General features: G+C 46.7%; 1 protein-coding gene across 1 annotated transcript in view; it reads left to right on the top strand.

Annotated features, from left to right (window-relative positions):
- CMTR1 (cap methyltransferase 1) overlaps nt 1-17,756 on the top strand; it is a 53,248-nt gene that overhangs the window by 9,980 nt on the left and 25,512 nt on the right. Inside the window, exons 3-10 of the mRNA XM_052648384.1 lie at nt 2,329-2,480; nt 4,707-4,865; nt 7,669-7,761; nt 9,201-9,272; nt 10,300-10,394; nt 10,517-10,589; nt 15,481-15,679; nt 16,433-16,551. Coding sequence (XP_052504344.1) covers nt 2,329-2,480; nt 4,707-4,865; nt 7,669-7,761; nt 9,201-9,272; nt 10,300-10,394; nt 10,517-10,589; nt 15,481-15,679; nt 16,433-16,551 — 962 coding nt within the window. The remainder of the gene's footprint in view (nt 1-2,328; nt 2,481-4,706; nt 4,866-7,668; nt 7,762-9,200; nt 9,273-10,299; nt 10,395-10,516; nt 10,590-15,480; nt 15,680-16,432; nt 16,552-17,756) is intronic.

The following is a 17,756-nucleotide window of genomic DNA, read 5'->3' as shown; positions in this document are numbered from 1 at the left end:
TGCTTCCCACAAGCAGCCAAACTTTGAGTCAACATCTCTTCTCAAGGACCTCCTTTTTTTCTTAAAAGAATTGTGCTACGTTGCTTAGTTAGGTTTTTTTTTAACATTTATTTTAAATTTTGATAATATATTCACATGGTTCATAAATCAAAAAATATAAAGAGATAGCCACTATAAACTCTAGTGATATAAAAATAGAAATCAGTCTTCACTTTTTCCACTTGTTCCAAGTAATCATTGTGGTATTTTTTCTCTATGTCTCAACCACACATGTGTGGCTAGTCACTTTTATTGGTCTTGTATATCTTGCCTTCCAAAAACTCTTTTTGTAATTATAAGAAATAAAAATTTATTCCATTTTATTCTTATTGTCCTTTTTGAGAACATGAAAGTTAGGATGCCATGCTCATGGATATGGTCTTGGTCTTCTGTTACCCGGTTGACAACATGTCTTGGTGGTCTCATCATTTCAATACATAGAGTGGAGGTTCCCAAGTTTTCTTGGTTCTTGACACTCTTAGTGTTGCCTTAACTTTTTTCACTATGCCCTTAAAATACCCAAAGAAATACCTAACAGGTTTGTTAGTATTTAGGTCTAAATAGCAAGCATTTATATCCTAATAACTACTAGATGTTTGCAAGAATAATATTCATAAATGGAAGAGATTAAAAAATTTTATTCTTTTAAAAAATTTTTATCATGAGCTGCACTGGATTTTCGTTGCTGCATGCAGGTTTTCTCTAGTTGTGACGTGTAGGAGCTACTCTCCCTTGCAGTGCAAGGGCTTTTCCCTGCAGTGGCTTCTCTTGTTGCAGAGCACAGGCTCTGGGATGAAGGGGCTTAGTTTTCTGGCACCATGTGGAATTTTCCCAGATCAGAAATTGAGCCTGTGACCCCTGCATTGGCAGACGGAGTCTTATCTACTGTTCCACCAAAGAAGCCTCCAGAATTTTATCCTTAAGTAAGCACAGTTGCCTATTAATGTGTACTCCTGAGCACTGTACAGCTTCTTTAACCTTGGGATCAGATTGAATGCTACCACTGTCATTTCCTCTTCTGTATTCCTCCTGGCTTGGTGGTTTATACCATTTTCAGTGGGAATATGCAGAAATTGTTACCAGATTTTTTTTTTTTTCCTTGCTCTCTCTGTGCACCATGGAGGATCTTCATTCCCTGATCAGGGATCGAAACCCCGCCCCCTGCAGTGGAAGCGTGGAGTCTTAACCATTGGACCACCAAAGAAGTCCCCTGTTTAACTGATCTTTGAGATAGAATTTATTTCCAAATTTGGGTGGGTTTGCCTAAGAAGCTACCTGCATAAAACTATATTGGGTTGAGATATCTTTTTCTTTTTTTTGGCCATGCCATCTAGCTTGCTGGGTCTTAGTTCCCTGACCAGGGATCTAAGCGACCTGGCAATGAAAGCACTGAGTCCTAACTACTAGATTGCCAGGGAATTCCTTAAAATCTTCTAAGAGATTCACATATCTATCAAAGAGAAGGAAAGATGCAGTTATAATGATTATCTAGCCTGTGGCTTATCCCGCCTTTGGCCTTTGGCAGGTAGTAGCTGCTAAGATGGGTCTTATTTGGAGTCTTTTGGCAACAAAATTGCTGACAAATGATGCTAACGGCTTGACTCACCCAGGCCGGCAGCTCCCTCCTGGAGCCTTCAGTTGCAGCTGCTTGAACCCTCTTCCCTGTCTTCTTTCTCCTCCTCCTTCCTTTCCTATCCCCACCACCCCCTTCACTTCTTCCTTTCTCTTCCCCAACTTTCACTCCGTGAGCCAGCTCTTTGGGGCTGTGCTGTAGACGCCCCCCTCTCACCCACAAGTTTGAAGGACCATGAAAACAGAAAGCTAGGAGGTTAGACAATTGCAAGCTAGTAGTCCCCATGATAGAATTGTTGAAAATGAAAACAGGTATCAGTGTTTGGAAAGTGATGTTCAACTAATAAATAGCAGCAGAAATAATAATCATTGTTAATAAATTTTTTATTTGACACTGCACTCCCAAATACATTTTTTCACTTAATCTTCAAACAACTCTATGAGGAAGGTATTATCATCCCAGTTTTGTAAGAGATGGGAAAGGAAGACTGGTCAATTTTGAACTCCCATTGTGTGTCAGATACGCTTAGGAACCGTCAGTGGCCTTGCCCAAGATCTCACAGTTTAGAAGAGGGAGAGAATACATTTGATCTGGGTTACTTAATGAATGTGTGTGCAATGCATATACCGAACACTAGTTGTATAAATGAAACTTGAACTTTTAGAGGATATATTGTGCCATAAACACACCAAAACATTTTCATTTTTCTTTTCTAGCATCTGCTACAAGCCTCAGTGGGTCTGACAGCGAGACTGAGGGGAAGCAACGCAGCTCGGACTCTTTCGACGATGCATTCAAAGCAGACTCTCTTGTGGAGGGAACTTCCTCTCGATACTCCATGTATAACAGTGTGTCCCAGAAGCTCATGGTATGTCAGCGCTTGGGTTGGGTTTCTAAAGCTCTACCAGCAGGATGAGAGGAGGGAAACTGTGTTGGTAGAAGCAGCAAAGCGAGGGCGTAAGTTTTCCCTCTGCTTCCCAGCTGCTGTAGCTCAGTAGAGAGAGCGTAACCCCTTCTTGATACACGTATCACATCTGAATCATCCGTGGGAAGCGGCTGTTGAGGCCTGCTTCTCCTGTCTAGAGCTGGGGCAGCCTTTGGTCAGTGTTGGGTGAAAGACGACCGGGACCCCAAAGGACTGTCTAACAGGCCTTTGATGCCGAAGCTCTCCCGGGCGGGGGCGTCCGCACCCGGACTGTGCTGGGGAGTGGTTTATATGCGTTCGTCGCAGGGTATGGTCGAGCTAGATCGCCCAAAAAGGTACGGTTAGTGAACGGGGCTTCGGATAGGTCGGCAGGCCGAGGCGTCTCGGGCTGACAGGTCCTTCTACGTGGCTAGGGCGGGGCGGCTTTAGCTGGCGAAGTGTGCTGCCATTGGTCCCCGGGATCTGGGAGGCTCCTTCTGTTAGGGACTTCCCCCGCCGGCAGGCGAGAGGAGGGGCGGGCCATCATAGCCCCGGGGTCCGGCCTGACACTTAGTAGTGAGTTCTTATGAGCAAAGCTTTTGAACTGTGGTGTTGGAGAAGACTCTTGAGGGTCCCTTGGACTGCAAGGAGATCTAACCAGTCCATTCGGAAGGAGATCAGCCCTGGGATTTCTTTGGAAGGAATGATGCTAAAGCTGAAACTCCAGTACTTTGGCCACCTCATGTGAAGAGTTGACTCATTGGAAAAGACTTTGATGCTGGGAGGGATTGGGGGCAGGAGGAGGAGGGGACAACAGAGGATGAGATGGCTGGATGGCATCACTGACTCAATGGACGTGAGTCTGAGTGAACTCCGGGAGTTGGTGATGGACAGGGAGGCCTGGCGTGCTGCGATTCATGGCGTCGCAAAGTGTTGGATACGACTGAGCGACTGAACTGAACTGAAGCACACGGATGTGTGTTGGTGGATAAGGAGGCTTCATGCTGAGATTTTTGCTCTAGTGATTGATCTTAAAATGACTAAAATCCTGCTCACTCCCAGGTTCCTAAAATAAATGGGAATAGAGCTGTCTTCTGTGTTAACTTCCAGAAGAGGGTCCAGTTTTCCTTTCCAGCTTTGGTACCCTGTTGATATACCACAGGAGGAAGGTGGAAGAAAAGACTTGCTTACTTCTCTTATCAGACTTCAGTATATGTGCAAAGGTCAGGGAAATCCAAGTTTGTCTTCTGTCTAGCTTCACGAATATTATAGTTGACGTCTCTGTTTTCTGTTGGAGTCATTTGAGAACAAGAACTGCCACTTCTGAAGTCGTAGTCAGGATTCTGATTTGGGGGCCAAAAACTTCGGGGAAGTGGGAGATGGGAAGGTTGGTGACTCAGGCTCTGACCTGGGGAAAGGTTTGTGGCTACTGTAGGAATTTCATCAAGCTGCTGAGCCTGCAGTGCCCTTTCACAGGGAATACAGGCCTCTAGAGGAAACAGGTCTTCAGGGTTGGAGTTCTTTCATTAGACAAGAGTATGTGGGTTTGGGGTCTCTGGTTTTAGGGATATGTAACTGGGCCCAGGACTGTAGAGTTTAGTGTAAGCTTTTTAGTTAGTTGTGACATTTAAACAGATGCTTCTGTCCAGTCTTACAGTACCTCCCATGCCTCAGTTTTACGTGAAGTGATTTTTCAGTTACTCTCTTGATTAAGTGGGCTCCTACAAGCCCTCATTGTCCTTCCCTAGTAAGGCCATTTGACTGGTTAAGGGTAAGGTTTAGAAGTTGCCGCTGGAAGCAGTTCCATTTTAAATTATGTTCTCTTTATCAACTCTGCTCTAGATTTACTTCTCACTTAATCAGACAAATTAGCTGGAAGGGTAGTTGTGCAGATGTCCAGTGAGATTCATTATGTACTCTTGGTGCCTTTAATTACAGCTATGAGGTCCTTCTCATTTATCCAACTTCTGGTTGCCCTAGACTTTTCACCCCCAGAATAGACAGCCACAGGGCTCACAATCAGATTGCAGTTATTAGGCTAGAAGGAAAACTTTAGGCCTTACTCGTTTATATTTCTCACAATTTAATACATTTTTCGACACAGTAGAAGGACTGAATAAATGTCTTATTTATGTAAGTGCTCCACTTCTGTTTGCTTATATAAATACACCATTTACTTCTCTTTTTCAGGCCAAGATGGGCTTCAAGGAAGGTGAAGGATTGGGTAAATACAGCCAGGGTCGGAAGGACATCGTTGAGGCCTCTAATCAGAAAGGTCGACGAGGCTTGGGTCTGACACTGCAAGGCTTTGACCAAGAGCTGAATGTGAACTGGCGAGATGAGCCAGAGGTACCTCATGTGGAGAGGAGATGGGAAGGCCATTTATGTTTTTATGAAACCATATTAACAAACTAGAAGTCCTCAGAGGCAGTATGATCAGGGTGGTTGGTGGGGATTGGAACTAGTTTCTTACATGGAAGATATGGGGGTGTCCAAAATGGAAAAGAGCCTGGGGGAGATACGGTGGGATATGGATTTGTTTCCTGTTACTTTTAGAAGACTGGGTCTAAGACCAGTGGGTAGAAGATACAGAAAGGCAGAGTGTGTCTCCACAAAGAACTTGAATAAATAGATAACAGCTTTTCACCAGTGATGAACATGCCTGAGGAGGTAGTGAGCACCCTCTGCTGAAAGGATTCATGTGACAGATGAGGGCCACTCTCCCACTGTGTGAGTAGCTGGATCAGGTGCCCGCCAAGGTCCTTCCACTGCCTCAGGTTTATGATATCCTGATATTAAATAGGTGTTTGTTTATGCCAAATAGCTTTTCTCTTGTGGGTTTATTCTGCTTATCTCCTTGGGTGTGAGTTTGTTTTAATCCTGAATATCTAAAGAGATTCCCTTTTGATGGCATAGATAATGTTGAGATTTTATGTCTATTCATTTACTCATGCCCTACCTTATTTCACAGAGGATTTGAAGTGGGTGTAACAAAAATACCTAAAAATAATGGTAAAATGTTACCATTATAGAGTTGAAACTAGAGAAGATAAAACACAAATGTCTAGCCTTCCATATAGTTGCTGTAAGTTGAGCTTCAGATGTTGCTCTGAACTCTGGAAAATAGATATTTTATTTGTCTCCCTAATGTTCTGGTGCAGCAAAGAAGTTCTGTGAACCTGTGCATGATAAAAGCCTAATAAAGTGTCAGAGTAAGATGCTAACAAACCAGGAGTTGATGGATTCTGAGAGTGGTTCTGCTGTGTTGCCTTGTAGTTGTAAGGAGACGCAACAATGCAAAATAGGCAAATATTTATAATTGGGGCTAGATGTAGGTTTCTACCTCCAAATTCCTTGGTACTTTCCATGTCCTCATTTATTTAAAGTGAGTGAAAAGTCCCTACCCTCTCAATGGGGCAGAATTAGAACTTTGCTAAACTTGGAATCTGAAATTTGCTTTTAAAATCTGTTTTTAATAGAGACAGGCTGTTGAAAAAAAAGGGGGGGTTTTTTGGCCTTGTCACATGGCTTGAGAGATCTTAGTTCCCTGACTGGGGATTAAACCCTGGCCATGCCAATGAAAGCTCCAAGTCTTAACCACTAGACCACCAGGGAATTCCATGAATAATTTGTTTGAGGCAAGACTGACTTAATCACCATTTACCATAATTCACTTTTTTTTCCTTAAAGATAATCTTTTGGTTAAGAGTTTGCCTCAACTATTTGTTGGTGGCCACTTCTTTTTTGTGTGTGTGTGGTGGTTGTTTTTTGTTTTTGTTTTAAATTTTAATTGTTTGCTTATTTTTGAACATGCCAGCTCATGTGGGATCTTAGTTTCCCAACTAGGAATTGAACCTGTGCCCCCTACAGTGGAAGCACAGCGTCCTAACCACTGGATCATCAGGGAAGTGCCGCTTCTTTAAGGTAGTTGAGTCTGGGCGGCCTGAGGCGAGCGTCCGATTCCTGAATCACCGCATGGAGAATGCTCCAGTGGCGCTGTCCAGGAATACGGAGTGTAAGGTGTGGAGCTTCAGGTAGAGTTCACTTTGTAGGCAGCCATAATGTTCACACTTCCATGGAGAGGTTGAGTCTGCTATTCCTCTCCAAAGGAGCACCCCTATCGTGTATGAGCTCATTTTACAGGTTATAATTCGCAACGTTTATACCTAAAGGGACCGGATTTGACCAGGAGGAGAAGCCATGATTCACTGCTAGATTCATTGACAAAGTTTTCAGTAATTTTTCTTTTAAACTTTTTCTCTGTTGATGGTAGTTGGCTTGCCCTCAAGACCTTGCATTGAGATACCATTTTATGCCTTTCAGAGCATGTAATATTACCTTTAATCTCATTGCTTCAATTCGCAATGGTGAACCTCTTCTCCACACTTACTTGGAGGGAAAATGTGGAGCTGCCAATGCAGGTTAGCCACCTATTTAGGTTTTATAATCGTTGTCTCTCGCAGCCCTGTGAACTTAGTTCTGGATGCACATTAGAATCACCTGGCGACCTCTTAAAAATGTCCTTATACCCAATTCCCACCTAAAACCAGCAGAATCATATACTCCGAGGGTGGGGCCCAGGCATCAGTACTTTTTAAAAGGTCTACAGATAATGCTAAGTGTGGCCAGGACGAAAACCACAGTTTTAGCTTGGTAAGGAAAGTGACTGAAAAATTAAGAGAAAGCAGCACTAGAGAAGCCAGTTTCTACTGTGTCTTGCAATAAAAGGCATCAGGAAGTGAGGCTCATTGCACTGTCTTCCTGATGTAATTGCCTTGTAGACTTAGGTTCTCCTCTGCGTCCCCACTGCTCTGACTGTAGGCCACTTGAGTTAAAGACCATGTCTTTTTACCTCTGTGTACTGAGCTCTTAGTCCACAGTAGGTGTTCATCAAATAACATTGGAACAAATGAAAGAAACTTTGAAAGGTGGAGAAGTTTCTTAGAATTCAAAGCAGAATTGGCCCCGGCCTTTAGAAGCTGAACTTCAGAATTCTGGCTCAGTTCTTAGGTCTGACACTGCTGTTTTCCTCAGCTTCCTGGACACTGCTATCTCTGAGCCCCTCTTGATAGCTGGGGAAAGCCCTGGTGAGTTGGGGCATGGCCCTGAGGGTCTGCCTTACCTGACTTACTTGCCTCTCTTTTGTTTGTAGCCCAGTGCCTGTGAGCAGGTGTCATGGTTCCCAGAATGTACCACTGAAATTCCTGACACTCAGGAAATGAGCGATTGGATGGTTGTGGGGAAGGTAGGAGTTCAGGAAAATGTACTCTGAATTCTTGACACTTCTGATATTTCTCCTCAAATCAGGTGTGTGTATCTGTATACTCACAGTATTAGAAAAGTGTGAATCTAAGCTTTCTGGCAGGAATAAAGCTGCATCAAGAGGGTATCAAGAGCTTCACGGATATGCCCCTGGGAGATGTGGCATGCGGGGCTTTTTTCCTCCTAGTCATTTACCTTGCAAGGCAGCACAAAATGCGTAACTTCTGTCTTCCTCTTGGATGCTTTTTAGAGTAGCTTATTGTACACCTGTGTATATTCTGGTCACTACTGGGCACTGTTCCAGGAAGATAAAAAAAGACTACTCCTGTCCTCAGAAAGGAATGAGGGAGTTGTTACAAAAGGAATTTGTGTGTTCTCTTTCTGGAAAATTGTAAGAATTAAGTATATGGTTTTACCAGATCAGCATGTTCCAGAGAGCAGTTCTCAAAGTATAGGGATTTGAGGGATCTCCATGACCCTTTCACACGGTCTACAAGGTCAGTTATTTTCATAATTCTGAGAAGTTATCTGCCTTTTTCATTCTCTCTCTCTTGCAAGTGTCCTGAGAAGTCTTCCAGAAGCTATGACATGTGATAGCATGTGTTGAATGCGCATGTGGGCGGGAGACTCTCCCTGTCTCATGTAAGCTGGGTGCTGAGAGCTTTGCAAACATGGAAAGCAGTGCCCACTCTTCTCAATCATTTTTTTTCTGGAATACAATTTTCTTACACGTTTATTTATATTAATACAACATTTTAAACTGAACTAGTAAATATTTAAACATCTCGGTTTTAACTTCTAATAATAAGGTATATAAATACACACACACACATATACACATCTATCTCCCACAGAAACAAAAGCTGTTGAGGATCCTCAGTGATCTTAAAGAGTGTAAAACCTGAGAATACCGAGTTTGAGCACCACTGGTTTAGAGGCATTCTCACTCGTACTTGACACTGAACTCAACATCCCCATGAGGCTCCCACACCCTTGTTTTCTGTGAGGCTGCCAAGTCGGTGCCTGAGGTCCTGCCTTCATACTCACCAAGGAGCAAGAGGCTTCCTGGCTAAAGGACAGCCTCTGTCATTTTGGGTGTTCCCAAGCATCCCCCTTCCTTCTGCCCCTGCGCTCTAGGGACAGACAGCTTGGGTGTCTCCTCCCTGTTTGCTTTTCACAGCCTTGGCATTCACGAGTCTTGTATCCATATGGTGCTTTCATGGGAGCCCCCAGGGGGCTCCTTCTCGCAGCCCCATCTGGAGCCAAGCCAGAGGGATTTAAGCTTTTCTCTTTCCGACCCCTCGGGGTTGATGTTCTCTGGCAGGGACTCAAGCCCCCTTTTGCTCTGCTCACTCAGAACCCTAGTTTCCCCCCAAATGCAGACACATGTGGTCACTGTGGATTGTTTTCTTCTCCCTGTAGAGAAAGATGATTATTGAAGATGAAACAGAGTTTTGTGGGGAAGGCCTGCTTCGCAGTGTGTTGAAGTGTAAGGTAAGTCCTTGTGGCTAGAGCTGGCGCTAAAGATTTTGTGTGAGGGGTTGTGCTGGGCTTTTCTTGTTCTTTTGAGTTGGTTTTGGGGAACCTGAAATTTAGCTAATTTTTCTTGGTGGCTCCCTTGCCCTGCAGTGTTGTTCTGTCTCTGTGGTCAGTAGCCAGGAAGGGTACCACTTAATTTCAGTGGGTGGGTTCATCGTAATCCTGAGGAGGGGCTGGCATAGTGGAAGATTTGGAATCATTCTTCAGTATCAGAGCTGAATTCAAATCCTAGTTTTGCAGCTTTTTTTTTTTCTTTGCTGAGTGACCTTGGACCATTTGCTTTAGCTTCTCTGAGTTTGAGTTTCCTTATCTTTAAATTGGGAAGAAAAAAATACTCAGTGTTAGAGTTAAAAGAGATAGTTGGTGTTACTCTCCCCTTGATGTCTTCTGACCTGACCTGACTTTGGTCAGGAGGTGCATTGCTTGGGGCAGGGTGAGCCAAGGAAACTGAGGAGAAAATGAGTTGGAGGAGAAGCAAGGCCTGAGACGAGCCTCACGGAGCTTATTTTTCTGGCAGGTAGAGTGTTGGAAATATCCTCAGGTAAAGTGAGGCTTTCTTTTTCCAGAGAGAATTAGAAGAAAGAGAAGGGTTCCCTGCTGGGAGGTAGGTGCCCTCAGAAAAGCCTGATCTTGGTTTGCCGGCCCTCTTTCTGGGTACACCCTTCATAGCAAAACTCTGGTCCCTGCTGAGTTGCTGCTGGAGTGGAGAAGCAGGCTTGCAGCAAGGTTTAGCAGTGCCAGGAGGATTAATACCACAAGCACGTGGCAGGCATGTGCTTGCTTCCCTTTTATTTTGTACCATTTTATAAGTGAGGTAGCTGAGAGGCAGAGTGATCGAGCCGCCTGTCTGGGATCACACATCTGGTCATTTCAGAGCTGGGTTGCAGCAGAGGCCTAGCTTTTCAGAGGGCTGTGAATCCAGCTCCTCAAGCTCCATCCCGAGGGTGATGCTCACCCTGTGGTTCTGATTCTTTCCGGGCAGAGTGTGTTTGATGTCCTGGATGGGGAGGAGATGCGGCGAGCTCGGACTCGGGCCAATCCCTACGAGATGATCCGAGGAGTCTTCTTCCTCAACAGGTTTGCTGGCATTTCCCTTCCCTCCCCTCCTCCGATGTGCACTGGTCGATGTTTCCATTTGAGCCTCAGCTCTCCCATCTGTCTGGTACTGAGGTATGCTTTTCTGTCTTGCTTTGTTTCAGGGCAGCAATGAAGATGGCTAACATGGATTTTGTGTTCGATCGCATGTTTACAAATCCAAGGGACTCTTATGGGGTGAGAACAAGATTTTGCTTCTGAATTCATAGTGCTAAATAGGCTTCAGCTTCAGTGGCTCAGAAATTGCCATTTGTACAATGCTAGGAGAGTATTCCTGCTGGGTGATGGAGATGCATTTTGTGATGAGATATATTTTGTTTTGAGCTCTTCAGCTAGGGTTCCACAGTGCTTCCTGTGGTCCCAGGAGTGCCCTAGTAAGCAGTCATCTCTAGGGCTTCAGGCCCGGAGTCCCAGCTCCTGCCTCTAGATCCTGCTCTTCACTCCGGGTAGAGGAGCACAGGGCTTGGAGCAGTGGAGGAGGGGCATTCCTGACCAGACCAGCAGGTGTAGCCTCCATAGGCCAAGGGGGCAGGGAGGTGAGGGCATGAGTGAGTGCATCGGCCTCCCTGCTGCACTGATTAAACGTGTATTTGTCCAGCCCCTACGTTGTGCCAGGCACAGTGCTAGGCACCAGGAATACATAGATGTGATCCCTTTCTCCGTGGTGCTTAGGGTCTGGACATTCTGGGGGGCTTGAGAGCAGATGAGGGTAGGGGTCGGGTGTGTGTAGAGCCTCTCCATGCTTGTCGACGTGTAGAGGCCAGTTGCCACCAGGGAGCTTGAGCCTGCCTCTTACAGGGTGGGGTGGAGTCTGAGTGCAGTCAGCCCTCTGTGTCTGTTGACTCTGCGATGCAGAGGGCCGGCTGTACACCGCCACTTTATGTAAAGGACTCAAGTATCTGCAGATTCTGGTGGCTGTGGGGGGCACCTGAAACCAATGCCCTGTCAATACTGAGGGACGACTGTGAGCAGTCCTTACAGTGAGTTAATGTTCCAGGTTGAAACTTGTGACATCATCTGATTTGGTTGCTGCTATTCCTGGTATGAGGGGGCAGTACTCTGGGAAATGTCTGAGTTTTGAATGAATTGTGGGCATCTGGGTTCTTTCACGGGTCTGTTTACAATCAGGATCATGTCTGAAGGTCTGTGCTCGTGGTCGGGGGCAGGTAGGAAGTGCAGCACTTAGTCACAGGTGGTGTCACTCAGGTTCATACCTCCTTTGGATCTCAGCTACCTCATCTCTGAAATTAGCCCTACTAACCTGCCAGAGAACCAGGGTAGGACCAAGAGACTCTTAAGGTTTGTTCTAGCTCTAAAATCTGTGACTTCACTTTCCCTTTCTGCTTCTCTGGACAAGCTTCATGTGGAATCCTAATTACAGGTGGTGGATCGGAATGAATTTCTACTTTACTACTCTCATTTTTCTGAACACAGACCCTCCATATGATAGAGAAAGAAAAAAGGAAATTTCATTCCAGCTTTCCCTTCAGAGTTTCAAAGCATTTTCACCCTGTCCTAGAAGGTTAGTCTCTGACAGTGAAGGGGTCAGGAGCCGGCTGTTCCCAGTCCAGTTTCTGCCTCATTCAGCCTCCTCCTGCTAGGCCCCCGATTATCCACTGCTTAAAGAAATTTGTTTTCCAAGTTCTTCACTGCTCCAGCCTCACCTGCCTGGTTGTCTCCTCTATGCTGGCAGAAGGGCAGGTGGACCCCTCCAGTCTGTAGTTATTTCTCTCTCCCAGGTCTCCCTCCCACCTTACAGTACCAGCAAGCTGTACAAAACGGCTCTTGGAATTAGCATTTTGAGAAAATTACATTGATACAGTGTTGATTTAATTTTCTGAGCTCCCAATGATTTCCCTTAAACCCCTGCCTGGCAGAGGAACTCTGTCAGGTTGATGGGAAATCACAGCGTCATTTTGGGCTTTTGAATGTAAACGCCTCCAGCAGCTGGGATCTGGTTATTGTCTTTTGCTGTCAGGAAAATGAGGTAGGCATCAGGGTCGTACCATTCAGGTGGAGGGTGGAGATGTTACATGGGAAAAGGTGGCTGTGTTTGTGATGCTTCAGGCAGCTTCTTGACTTGCATTGATTGATAGTGGCCATGGAGAATTGCCCTTCCAGAGAAGTTCTTCTATATTCCACTATAAAAGTGATTTCTCTTCAGCTCCTAGTGTTTGCTTCTGTCTGTTCACCCCTGTTTCCTCCCAAGGACTGGAGTGACAGCCAAGCCCAGCAGGCTTGTGTTTAGAGCAGTCCCAGCAGACGTGGGAGTGGCAGAAGCCCCAGGCACACGCCCAGGTTTGTTAGAGCCTCAGTGGCTCTTGGATCAGGGAAATCAGAGTAAGAGTGCAGACTACGTGAAGCCTAGCGCAGTGTGAGGAGGTTGGAGATGGGAAGCTAGAGGGAGGCTCTTTGAGGTTTTTCAGCATGTTTCTGCTTCTACAGGTTGTGGTAAAAGGAGAAAAGAGGCTAGGGAAATAAAGAGATCATAAACAAGAATTGGAAGGGGCCAGGAAGAGAAGGGCGTTTAGATTCTTTGGGTATATGGAAGCGTATTATATATAAACGTTACGTGAGGGACTTGTGTGCCTGCAGTTATCGTTGTGGTAAGAAAGCATTGGCTATGAAGCGTAACAGGATACAAAAGCTGAATGTAGATCTTGAAGTCTCAGCGCTGTCTTAGAAGAAATTAGACAGCACTTACAAAGTCCCTGCTGCCTGTGGAGCACTGCGCCAGACTCTGCAGAGAGAAAGGGAGGGGAGGGGCAAGGGCCTGACTCTCAGGGAGCTGGCTGATCGAGTTGAACTTCGTGTCATCTTAACGTTTGTTCAGTATTGTACAGTTTTTAAGGGTCTTCGACATAAGGTACTTTGTTTAATCCTACAATAGCCTTAAGAAATAACCTACATTAGTTCCCGTTTGTCGTTGAGGAAGCTCAAGCTTAAAGACATAAATCGTGTTCTTGCTTTTGACTGCACAGTCAGTAAGTGGCAGAGGTGAGAACCCCGGCCATCCTTTCTGAGAAAGGACCGCTGGCTGTGGCCTGCTAGGGTGACACGTCCTGAAATTACAGAACAGATCATATTTATGCCGTCTTTTTGGAGGTGAGACGCTTCCATTGATTCATTCTCCTTTCTTCTCACAGTCTTCTTTGGGCCAGCCTCTCACCTGGAGAAGCTGGCGCCCGGGGCTAGGGCTTGGCCTGTGAGGAGGAACAGTGTCTTCACTCTTTGCAGTGTGTGCAGGCCTTAAACTTGTGACTCCTGCCTCATTAGCGCTTTGCAGCCTGGGAAGTGCTGCATAATATTCTTGGCGTATGCCATTAGGTCTTTTTTAGTGTGCAAATGAGTACAAGAAAATATGAGTAATTGATGGCTCAGGAACAAAGAATGTTAGGGTGATGGAGCAGAGGGAGGGGAGAAGGAGCTGATATGCCCAGCACACTGAGTGGGCTTGTCACAGGGCGATGGAGTGTATTTTTAGCTACAGGCCCTTTCTCCAGAGACTTTTTCCACTGTTGTGATCAAGCTAGATAAACCACCACCAGATGCAAAGCCCTTGTCACCTCGAAAGTGACTGGACTGTGAGCATTAGTATTTCCATTTCTTTCCTATAACTGTTTCCCCTGAAGCCTTCTGATCTTTATCTGGCAGTTAGAGAGCTCTGGACAAGCACCCAGCCGTGCCAGACTTTGAGGGAGAGAAGGCTGAGCTGTCTTAGCCCTTCCTGCTGGATGTTCATCAGGGACCCCTGCGGTCACTCCTCTGAAGCTCAGCTTCTTGTCACCAGTGCAGATGGCACGTCTCTGCCGTGGAGGCTTGAGACAAGTGGAATTCACCCTTGAGGGCCCAGGTGTGTAGAAGAGAAGTGTAAACACAATCTAGATCTGCATTCAGCATACATTAAATTTAATTAATTAATTTGGCCAAGCTGTGCAGCTTGTGAGATCCCAGTTCCTTGACCAGGGATGGAACCTGGGCCACAGCAGTGAAAGCGTAGTATCCTAACCACTAGGCCACCAGGGAATGCCCAGCATTTTATATTAAGAATTTAAAGCCGCTTAAGTGGCCGAAACTAATCATCAGATACAAATGATGATAGTGTAATTCAGTTGTTCTTTAGGTGGGTGGATGCTCTGATGGCTGCCTAGGTCAGTGTCTCCTGTTTTCTCAATCTTATCAGCTTCCAGCTCTGCCCTGTGCAGATCCTGGTCAGCAGAGGGGCAAAGGTAGGAGCAGGGGTGTGCAAAAAAGGAGGACACACAGGGCACTGTAGGGTCTTGGATGGAGTTGTGGAACAGAACAAGGGGTCTGGTGAGATCTGAAGCAAGTCTGGGGTGTAGTTCGTAGAAATGTACCCGTGCATGTCAGTTCCTTAATTTTTACAGCTGACCATGTAAGATGTTACTAAAACTGGGTGAAGGATATGTGCAAACTTTGTCCTCGCAACTTAGCTGTATGTCTAAAATTATTCCATGGTAAAAACTTAATTGGAGGGGAAAAAAAAGATAGTGGCTGGGAGGAGAGGAAGAAGGGACGCAGAAACTGCTATTTGGAAGATGAGGCCCTGAGCTGGGAGGAAGTGATGTGAGAGCCCCTCAGACTCTGGTTGGACGGGAAGCCTGTGTCTCCTGCTTAGGCTGACGGGATGCTGACTAAGCGGTGCTGCAGACTGAACAGGTCGATTTGTGTCTTGGCGTTTCTCTTTCCCTGTCTGTCATGTGGGCGGCTAGAACATCTACTCCGCTCGTTGGGACTCTTGTAAGGCAGGATGCGGTGGGGAAAAGATGCTCAGAAAACGTGCACGCTTGGGTGCCCATTAGGGTGTTTTTTTAGGAGTCTGAGCTGGGCATGGTGGTGTGAAAGGAATCAGGGGTGTTTTGAGGTGTGGACGGGTGACTCTGAAGGCAGTGGTCTCAGAGGACATGTTTCCTGGTGGTTGTGGCTCTGGCAGGAACTCTGCACTGTGCTTGCTGAAAGGCTTGTTTTACTCCCCTGCTTTCTCTTTCCTGCTCCCCACTGAGGCATTTTCCCCTCTTCCTCCCCTGGCTTCCACTTGCCCCTGCAGAAGCCGCTGGTGAAGGACCGGGAAGCGGAGCTTCTGTACTTTGCTGACGTCTGTGCGGGCCCGGGTGGCTTCTCGGAGTACGTGCTGTGGAGGAAGAGGTGGCACGCCAAGGGCTTCGGGCTGACTCTGAAGGGCCCTCACGACTTCAAGCTGGAGGATTTCTACTCTGCCTCCAGCGAGCTCTTCGAGCCCTACTACGGTAGGGACATGGAGGAGGCCCCAGGGACCGAGAGGGACGAGTCTTACCAGGAGGAGCTCCTAGCCATGTGCCGTGTTTTCTGTCCCGGGGCTCTCAGTCCGGGGCTCCCAGCCCACGTCACGAAGTCTTGGTCTCCCCTTGCCTGTGCCTTTTACCCCAGGCCTGTGGGATCCAGGTTAAACCCTCCAGTAGGCAAACTTGCAGCAGATCCATGCTAATTTCTCCTTCCTTCTCTTGTGGTGACAGGAGATAATAAAACCATTCGATCTCTAGCTGAGAACTGGCAGGGTTATTAACAAATACAAACCCACACCCATCCCCAGCCCTGTATGCCAGATGGTCAGCAACCCGCTAGCAGTTCCCTCCACTCTGTCTTGCTTCTTGTGATTTGGCAGGAAATCCCAAGTCCTTTTGTTAACAGAACTTATTAAGAAATTGATATTGCTTCCTAAATGTAGGTGCTTTAAACACGTTTGATCTTGAACATGAAGACCTTCTCTTTCAGTTGATGGCTCACGGCTGGTTGACTCCGCCTGAGCTCTCCTCTACTGTAGCAGGGCCCTGTTTCTGCCTCCTGGCCCATCACTGCAGGGCAGCCTTGTGTGACGGGTCCTGAGCTGCTCCTCACAGAGGCTCTTCTCCTGGGCCTTGAGGCCTGCCTGGTACCTGTGTTCACAGCCCTGGCGAGGTTGTGTCCCGGTGCCAGGGATGCACAGGGCAGACGAGCTAAGTGTGAACCTTGTGTCCTGTCAGGTGAGGGTGGGATCGATGGAGACGGAGACATTACCCGCCCGGAGAACATCAATGCTTTTCGGAATTTCGTGCTGGATAACACCGATCACAAGGGTGTCCACTTTCTGATGGCTGACGGGGTAGGTGACCTGCTCTTCGTGGGGTGATGACGTATGTTTTTATTCTTTTTGTACATCTTTTCAGTTTGTAACTTTGTCAAGGCTGTGCTATTACAGGCATCTTTGCTTGGGGCAGGTGGATCTTCCCAACTCACTTTCTCAACGGGCCTCGGGTGAGGGTGGAGGCCTGGTGAGGGGGCACCGTGACTAAGATGGACTCAGCAGAGCCAACGGGAAAGACGTTTCCATCATTTGTCACCCGGGTGCTGCTCTTGGAGAGGCTGTCTGTACACGGCCACTCCTAAGCCTCGGGAGCAGCTGATAGGTGACCACGTAACCAAATGCGGCTGCTCCATATTAAGACTCCGCAAGAGGCTCTGTCAGTGGCTGGGCTGAAGAGGATACTCAGGTTGTCCATTTCTTGGGCAGTTACCTGAGGCGTAGAGGTAGCCCCTGCAGCCTTCTCCCTTAGTAATCTGATGCTGCCGGTAGTCTTCTCTGGACTACCAGAAAAGTTGTGAGTCACAGCTTAGTGTGGAGAAAGGTCAGAGAACGCGGCAGTTGCTCCAGGGTCACGTGGCCAGAGTAGCAAAAAGCTTCTGGAGCCCCCTGGGCAACCTCATAAGCAGTAGCTGTGTGGAGAGGTGAAGAAATGTTTAGGATGTCAGCACAGGAGCCGAGCGTGCCCTCAGCCCCCAAAGATTGGTGCCTAGCAGGGGACAACAGATAGGCTTGGGTGGAGGGAGGGGCCGCTTCCGCTGAGCCTGTTGGAGTCTGATACGCTTGGGAGGCAGCCGGGCAGGGCATCAGCTCGAGTGGCAAACTCAAGGATTGTCCCTCTGACTTAGGCAGCATAGACTGGTGACCCATGTGGGATTTTTTGTGTGTGTGTTTTTTTCCCCTCTCCCTGTAAACAGCTGTGCATTTTAAGAAGCATCTGTAAATCTGGAAGACATTACCGAACATTTTTACTTCTGGAGACCAGCCTCTTTGCTTCTCTTAATTATTGTGATAAAAATCACATAACATAAAATTTACTGTTGTAGCCATTTTTAAGTTTACAGTTCAGTTATGTTAATTATAATCATGCTTTCATGAAACAGATCTCCAAAACTTTTTCCATTTTGCAAAATTGAAATTCTATGCCCATTAAACAATAACTTGCCTCTCTTCCCGTCACAGCCCCTGGCGTCCCTCACTCCCCTGTGAGCCTGGCTCTCTGCTCC

Source organism: Budorcas taxicolor, chromosome 11 (genome assembly GCF_023091745.1).
Source record: "Budorcas taxicolor isolate Tak-1 chromosome 11, Takin1.1, whole genome shotgun sequence".
In the NCBI taxonomy this organism is placed as follows: Eukaryota; Metazoa; Chordata; class Mammalia; order Artiodactyla; family Bovidae; genus Budorcas; species Budorcas taxicolor.
Note: the sequence above shows the minus strand (reverse complement) of the source record. Positions and strands in the feature narration are given on the sequence as shown.